This window comes from Physeter macrocephalus, chromosome 14 (genome assembly GCF_002837175.3).
Source record: "Physeter macrocephalus isolate SW-GA chromosome 14, ASM283717v5, whole genome shotgun sequence".
Lineage (NCBI taxonomy): Eukaryota > Metazoa > Chordata > Mammalia > Artiodactyla > Physeteridae > Physeter > Physeter macrocephalus.
This window is the reverse complement of record NC_041227.1, coordinates 89277488-89285589: the sequence shown is the minus strand read 5'-3', so window position 1 is coordinate 89285589 and position 8102 is coordinate 89277488. Positions and strand designations below refer to the sequence as shown.

At 49.1% G+C, this 8102-nt stretch overlaps 1 protein-coding gene across 1 annotated transcript; it reads right to left on the bottom strand.

The window, feature by feature from the left end:
- Positions 1-15: 15 nt before the first annotated feature.
- SENP3 (SUMO specific peptidase 3) lies at positions 16-8034 on the bottom strand (the record flags this gene model as incomplete). Its single annotated transcript, XM_028499131.1, has 9 exons — positions 7834-8034; positions 6264-6989; positions 3853-4092; positions 3641-3752; positions 3101-3248; positions 2924-2971; positions 2430-2507; positions 280-417; positions 16-93 (listed from the first exon to the last, which is right to left on the bottom strand). Coding segments are annotated over exons 2-9 (1557 nt in total), but the record flags the coding sequence as incomplete, so codon positions are not given.
- Between the last annotated feature and the right edge of the window lie 68 nt (positions 8035-8102).

Sequence of the window (8102 nt, the reverse complement as noted above, 5' to 3'; positions counted from 1 at the left end):
GAAACTGACCATTTTGAAGTAACCTTTCCAGCCCTGGTGGAAATCCAGCCGGTCTTTCTTCACTGCCTCTGCCTGTAGATACTTGGCAATATGCTATGTAGATGGAGAAAAGGAAGAAGTGAGGCACCTACCTTTCCCAACTGAACCCAAGTTGTGGCGGTCACAGGCACCGAGCCCAGGTTGCTCCTCAGAGACCCCAAACCCACCCTTCTGCCTGAAATGCCTCGCCACTGGGTCTCCTCTCCACATTCTGCCCATCTTTCCCATTCCCTCTCAAACCTTAGGGCAGCGGCGGTTCAGGGTGCGCTGCGAATCGAAATAGGTGATGGTGCGCCGCCTCACGTCAACGGAGATGAGGGACCAGTGCACCTCCAGGTGGATGGGGATTAGCAGTAGCTCTTTATTGAAGATGTCCACCTAAGGAAGCAGTGCTGGAGGTCAGGTAAGACAGCACAGGAATCCTGCCTATTGCCAGGAGGGTTCTAAAGGAGGAGCAGGCAAGGAGCGAAGTGGGAGAACTCAATACCCAGCCCCTGGACTGTGAGGCGAGGCTCAGCATCTGGATGTCTGGATTCTTGGGCTTAAGGAGGAAGGCAGGACAGAGGAGGTAGTGCAGAACAAACACTCAAGAGCCCAGGACAGGGCCGGGTACTTTTCACACATTCAAGGTACAAGTGCTTAGTAGCTAAGAACCCAGGCTCAGGATCCTGGAGCCAGACTCTCAGGGTTCAAACCCAGCTCTTCCATTTACTAGCATATGACCACAGGCAAGGTACTTAGTAACTCTCTGTACCTCAATTCCCTTTTCTGTAAGAGGGTGAAAATAACAGTACCTACCCTCACCCGTTTGTTTTACAGATTAAACTCATTAATATCCATGATACACTAAGGACAATGCATGGCACCTAATAGATGCTCAATCAGTTAACGCTCACAACAGTCCTCTGAGGAAGTTTGCATCAGGAAACTGTGGCTTGGAAAAGTAAAGTAACTTGTTCAAGGTCACAGAAGTAAGAAATGGCAGAGGTGCGATTTAAACACCGGCATATAGAAAGCCAAGTTCTTTCCACTGCATGTCACCCTGCCTCTACCAGAAGAAGGCCTGCCAGGTCCCTGAGGGTATAAGCTCTTGAACCTGGAGACAGGAATTAAGAAATGCTGGAGTCAACGGCCCTATCTCACTGTAGAAATTTCCTGGCCTTTGAATCAGAGGGCAGGTAAACTAACTGGACAAGGGAAAAGAATTCCGCCCCCCCCACCGCCAAGCCAGCTCCCCTTCCCCTTCATTATTTTACCCAGGTACTTAGGCCAAAAACCTAAGCATCATCCCTTGAATCTTATCTTTTCTTCATTTCTCATGTCCAATCCATCAGAAAGTCCTATTGGTTCTACTGGCAAAATTTATCCTAGATAAAACTACTTCTATTTCTACCTTTACCACTCTGATCCAAGTTTCTCATCTGGACTTCTCGGCTATTCCATTTAGCCTGCCTGCTTCCACTCCTGCCTCTTTCAATCTATCATTGAAACAGGAGTTTAAAACATGAGGCACTTCCCACCCTGCTTAAAACTCTTCAATGGCTTCTCAGAACACAAAGAATAAGATCTACCCTCCTTCGGGACTTCCCTGGTGGCGCAGTGGTTAAGAATCCACCTGCCAATGCAGGAGACACGGGTTTGATCCCTGGTCCGGGAAGACCCCACATGCCGCGGAGCAACTAAGCCCATGCACCACAACTACTGAAGCCCGCGCACCTAGAGCCCGAGCTCCGCAACAAGAAGCCCGCGCACTGCAATGAAGAGCAGCCCCCGCTCACCACAACTAGAGAAAGCCTGTGCACAGCAACGAAGACCCAACGCAGCCAAAAATAAATAAATAAATAAATAAATTTATTTAAAAAAAAAAAAAAAATCTACCCTCCATGCCTCACATTATCTACTCTCTGGCCAAATGTTCTATCGTTTTCCCTTTGATCACTCTGCTCCAACCACACACGCCCTCTGACCCTCAAACATTCTTTCTCACTTTGTGTCCCATGTACTTGCTGTCCCCTTTGCTTAGAACACCCTTGCCCCAGATCTGCACAGGGTTAGCTCCTTGTCATTCAAGTCTCAGCTACCAGAGGCCTTCCCAGACCACCCAATCTGAAGTACCCACCCCGTGCTACCACATTACTGTTTTAATTTGTTCACAGCACTTATCACTAGCTGAAATTTAACTTGCATGATTACTCTCACCCCATAAAGGCAAGAAGTTTTCCTTATTTAATACTGTATCCTTAGTGCCCAGAACAGCACCTGGCACACAGAAGACATTTACTAAATACTTGAAAGTTTGAATGAACAGGGTTGAGGAGAGGGCTCACAGGAAACAGAACTCTTCTTTAGAGGCAAGGTGTTACACAAGTAGATGTGAATTCGTAACTCACGTTTTTGGTCCACCTTTTCACCCCATCATAACCCTTGGTACGGAGTTTATCATAGAAGAAACTGTTGAAGAAATGCACCTGTGCCAATGATACAAAAGAGCTGGATGGAATTAAAAGACCTCAGGCCCTCCTGCTAAGTGTCCTCTCCCCAGCCCACTCCATTTCATTATGGCTCTGAGGACTGGTTTCAACAAACTCTAGTCCAACTCACTGAGGGTAAAAACACAAACTATTTTTAACCTCATCTTAATAGCTTCCCACCCCAATCTGTGGGGTTAGCCATAGGGGAAAAACACTACAGACTGGAGGAAAGGACTAGAATTGTTAAGTTTAGGACCAAGATTACAGATTTGAATTGAACAAATTACCTTCTACTGCCTCTCCCCAGAGAGAAAGACCCTCTTTATGTAAAATGGAAGAGATGAAAGGGACTGAAAGAGCTGCTTAAAACTGCGGAAGTTCTGCCAGGGACTGAAGTCTCCGGTTAGGCCTACCTTTTCAGGGACCGTATCCATGACGAGGTCTCCATACATGTTCATCACCTGGGGAGAAGATGGGAGGCCACTTGCCATGGAGGGTGTGGCATGGGTACAGGGCTCCCCCGTGCAGAGGGCCCCAGACGCCCTGCTCCCTGAATCCCCTCTTGGGCCTGTTTTTGCACGCCTCCTTACCTGGTCATTGAGCCAGTTCTGTCCATATAAGGTCCCCAGGTCGTCCATGGTCAGCACGTGCCGCTTATAGGCAACCCGGAAGCCCCTCACCATGGCATTGCCTGGCATCCGCTGGTATGACTGGATCAGCTGCAGCACCAGGCCCTTCCTGGGTAGGCCAAGGGTGGAGTCACACAAGAGACGAGGGGGCTAGGGCACACAGAAGTACCTTCTACTGCCTAGAATAAGAATCTAAAACTAACCTTTTTTTTTTTTTTTTTCCTTTTTTTCAGTCATGGGTCCTTTTGAGGACTTGCTAAAGGCTTACTCCCCAGTAAGAGGCAGATGAATACTTAGGTACACGTGGTATTTCAGGGTCCCACGTAAAGCCCCTCCCGGTTGGCTCACAGGGGCTTGGCACCTTGCCTGCAGATTCCTCCCCTCAGTTCTAGCTCCCTCCTCCTCCCCGACTACATCCCTATGGGAGAAAAGACAGCAGCATTCTCACCCCATCCCCCCGGTCCCAGCCCTCTTCCAAAGAGCATCTCTTTCATGCCTCACCTGGAAGGTGTAGAGAACTCCTGCTGGAAAATGTCCTCCAGTTTCTCTACCACCTCATCAGTGCTGAGGGGGATGAGGCTGCCATAAGTTTGAAGGAATTCATCCAAGATGCCTGAGTGGAGGAGGGAGAGAGGAGGAGTGAGGGAAGGCCTCCAGACTCTGATCTACAAGTCAGCTGTGGGAAAGAGACTAGATTCTCTAGGGTTCCTTACTCTGCACACAGGTGACATGCTCCTCCCGCAGGGGGCTGTGCTGGCCAGCTTTCTCCCCAGGCCGCTCAGCCTCTTCTGCAGTGCCCAAATCTGAGCCCTGAAAAAGCTCCTGGGCCACATGGTCCCCGATGCTGCACACATTGCTGATGAGGATGCTGGCATCAGGGGGTGCCAGACTCCGCTCCCCTTCTGGCCCAGGTGGTCCCCCAAAGCCGTTGGGCAGAGTACAAGAGAGGAGGCCTGCAGGGCAGGGGAAACAGAATGGAGGCAAGAAACTGACTCAGATCAAAGGCCAATGGGAAGATTAAATGATGCACACAAATTATAAGACCACAAAAAGGATGAACTGGAACGAAATCTACCAATATAAACTCTAAAGGATGAAAACCCTAAAGCATGAGATAATTATGTCCAAGAGGTTATAAAAAACAGAGAGGAAAAGTTACTACAGGCATACCTCAGAGATACTGCAGATTCACTTCCAGACCACTACAATAAAGCGAATAATGTAATAAAGCGAGTCACACAAAGTTTTTGGTTTCCCGGTGCATGTAAAACGCATGTTTACTATAATCTATTAAGTATGCAACAGCATTATGTCTAAAAAAAAAGCACATACCTTAATCTAAAAATACTTTATTACACACGAAAAGGTGCTCAACATCGCTATCAGAGAAATGCAAATCAAAACGACAATGAGGGATCACCTCACACCAGTCAGAATGGCCACCATCAAAAAGTCTACAAACAATAAATGTTGGAGATGGACAAAAGGGAACCCTCCTACGCTGCTGGTGGGCATGTAAATTGGTACAACCACTATGAAGAACAGTACGGAGGCTCCTTAACTAAAAACAGAACTACCATATGACCCAGCAATTCCACTCCTGCTCATATAACCGGAGAAAACCATAATGTGAAAAGATACATGCACCCCAATGTTCATGGCAGCACTATTTACAACAGCCAAGACATGGAAGCAACCTAAACGTCCATCAACAGAGGAATGATAAAGAAGATGTGGTATATATACACGATGGAATATTACTCAGCCATAAAAAAATTAAATAATGCCATTTGCAGCAACATGGATGGACCTAAAGATTATCATACGAAGTGAAGTAAGTCAGACAGGGAAAGACAAATATCGATATCACGCATATGTGGAACCTAATTTTAAAAAAAAGATAAAATGAACTTACTTACAAAACAGAAACAGACTACAGATATCAAAAACAAACTTTATGGTTACCAAAGGGGAAACGGTGGTGGGGGGGGGGGGAGCGATAAATCAGAGCCTGGGATGAACATACACCCTCTACTCAATATTCTGTGATAACCTATATGAGAAAAGAATCTAAAAAAAGAATGAATATATGTATATGTGTAACTGAATCACTTTGCTGTACCCCTGAAACTAATACAACATTGTAAATCAATTATATGCCAATAAAATAAAAATTTTTTTTTAAAAATACTTTACTGCTAAAAAATTCTATCATCTGAGCCTTCAGTGAGTTATAATCTTTTCATGGGTGGAGGCTTTGAAATATTGCGAGAATTGTCAAAACGTGATACAAACATGAATTGAGCAAACACTGTTGGAAAAATGGCGCTGACAGACTTGCTCTACTCGGTCTTGCCGCAAACCTTCAATTTGTAAAAAATGCAATGTCTCTGCATTGCAATAAGAGCAAGCACAAAAAAAGGAGGTATGCCTGTACTCATAAACAGGAGGAAAGCAAGAAAACACTAGGAATTCAGAGAGATGTAAATTTCAGAACTATTTCTCACCACTATATTCCTAGCACCTAGCATAGTACCTGGCATACAACAAAGGCTCGATAAATACTCAAATAATTAATAAAGAAGTAGAAAGCCTGCCGCCACTCAGACCCCGCACAACCAAAATAAATAAACAAACATTTTTTTTAGATAAATAAATAAATAAAAAGAAAGCCTGAAGTTGTTTAGTGGGGTTTTCCGAAAGAGAAATACTCTGAGAATGTCGCACACAACTGTCCAGGTGATGTACTCCACTACTCAGAGAGATCCCATCCCACCACTATAAGAACGGCACCCTCTAGAAATGTACACGCAGGGGCACTTATCCTGAGAGGCCACATGAAGAGGGACTTCAAGCGAACATGACTGACTTTTCTAAACCACGACTCCCTTTCTCATCTGTGCACAGGACACCTACTTATGGATCCTGTATCCCAGCCTTGACTCTCTTCCCAGACTTAGTTCCTGCTCAAAGTGGGGCTGAAGACACTTCACTGCTGTTCTGGACCCTCCCTCTCTCTGCCCTCCTACTTTCCTTAGACCCAGTTCTCACCACAGCAAGAGGCTCCTGGTCTCCCAGGATCTTAGCTCTCCCCATGCCCTCCTCTGCCCCATTCCCACCTTACCCGAGTCAGGGTCCAGAGGAGACTTGGGAGTCCACCTTAATCCATCTTCCTCCATGGGGGGCCCAGAGGGCACTGGTGGAGACCCTCTCACCCCATCCTCAGCCATGAGAGCACCTAGCAGACCCAGCCGGGGGGGAGGTGGTCCCCGGGGGGACTCAAAACGACAGCAGGGGGATGGCACCTGTGGTGTCACACCCCCTTCCTGGGGTGAAAGATGGTTCTTGGGGTGTGCAAGGCTCCGCCGCCGGCCCCGGTGGCGCCCCCAAAGCTTCCAGTGGAATGTCAGCGAGGTGCTTTTTGAGTAGAGCAGCATCCGGAAGGCTCTCATAGCTCTGCGACGGCGCTGTGAACACGTTTTCCGATGAGCAGGGCGGGGAGGGCGAGGCCGCTGGGAGGCTCCCAGCTGACCCCATCTGGGGGGCAGCCTCCAAGCTGCCACTTCCTCTTCCTCATCTTCATCCTCGTCGTCCTCTTCTTCTTCCTCCTCTTCACTAGCTGAGGCATCAAAAGAGGGCCGAGGGACAGGAAGGCGTCTGGTTGGCACTGTGGTCCCTGACCCAGGATCTGGCCCAAACCCTCCACCTGATTTGAGTCGGGGTTTGGGGGGTGGGGGCCAACGAAGACGCTCCCGCCTGGGACTTGAATAAGCTGGGGCTATGCCGGGTCCAGGAGGCTCAGGCCCCCAAGACCCGGTCCCTTGTATAGTCTCTTTCATCTTCCAGTAACCTGTAAAACAAAGGTTAAAGGGTCAGAATCCAAACATCCTCCACCCCAGATTCTGCCTCTCTTCCTCAGCACGCCTCTTCTGCAGTCAAATGCAAATAAACTAAGGAAAAGAGAAAAAACTTCAAAAGCCCTAACTTCATATCTTCCTAGTTAATATGGTCCACAAGGTGCCCTTCAGAGTCCGTGCCATCATCTCTCTCCTGCCCAGAGAGAGGCAAGGAAAAATGGCTAAGCGGCAGGCCTCGAGGCTCTTACTTCTCAGATCCCCAGATCAAACTTAGTATTTTCAGGCTCCACTTCTCTATTTTAATACCACCAGGGATGTCCTAGTTGAGAGCCTAATAAGGGAGAAGGCTCAGTATGGGAATCCTGACATGGTACAAAGACACCTGAGGAGAACACAATTTCCGCAGGAAAACCGTGATCTAGAGTGGGAAGAGAGTTCTCCATCACCGTGGAATGAGTGGGGTGTGTGGGCATGCTCAGGTAGTCTCAGGAAGGAATGGGGATACCAGGGCTATGGTTCAGGTGGTAAAATCCAATGGAAAGGGAATGATTTTAGAGGAAACTGAAACACAACCGAAGCGGCGCTTAGGCAACCGAATCAAGGCGCGCTGGGACTGAACTGAGCCGAGCTAGATTGGCCCAGCCCCCTCTCCTGCTCCGTCCCGGGGACCAGAATGCGTCCCAGCACCAGTAGGATCCTACAGGCTCGGGCGGCTCGGCGTCCAAGGGCCTTAAAAAGCCCCTTCGAGGGCCTCCTGGGCCCCGGTTAGGTAGGAATGGGGTCCAGGAATGGGAGAGGCCGTGGCAGAGCTGGGGGGAGGGGAGGGGGCGTCCTCACCGGGAGCGGGGAAGCCGGGCGGACAGGCCCGAGGGCGGGCGTCTCCGGCCTCAGGCTTCCCGGCTCATCTCTCCGGCGACGGCGGCTGCCCCGCCACTCCTGCTGTCTTCAGGCGTAGCCGTCTCAATTCAGGATTCCAATGCTTCTGGGCCGCGCGCCGCCCCACCGAGCCGCCCCGCCGCGGCCGCCTCTCGCTCTGCTTCAGCCTCCACCTCCACCACCTCCCCCTCCTCCTCCTCCTCCTCCTCCTCCTCCTCCTCCTCCTCCTC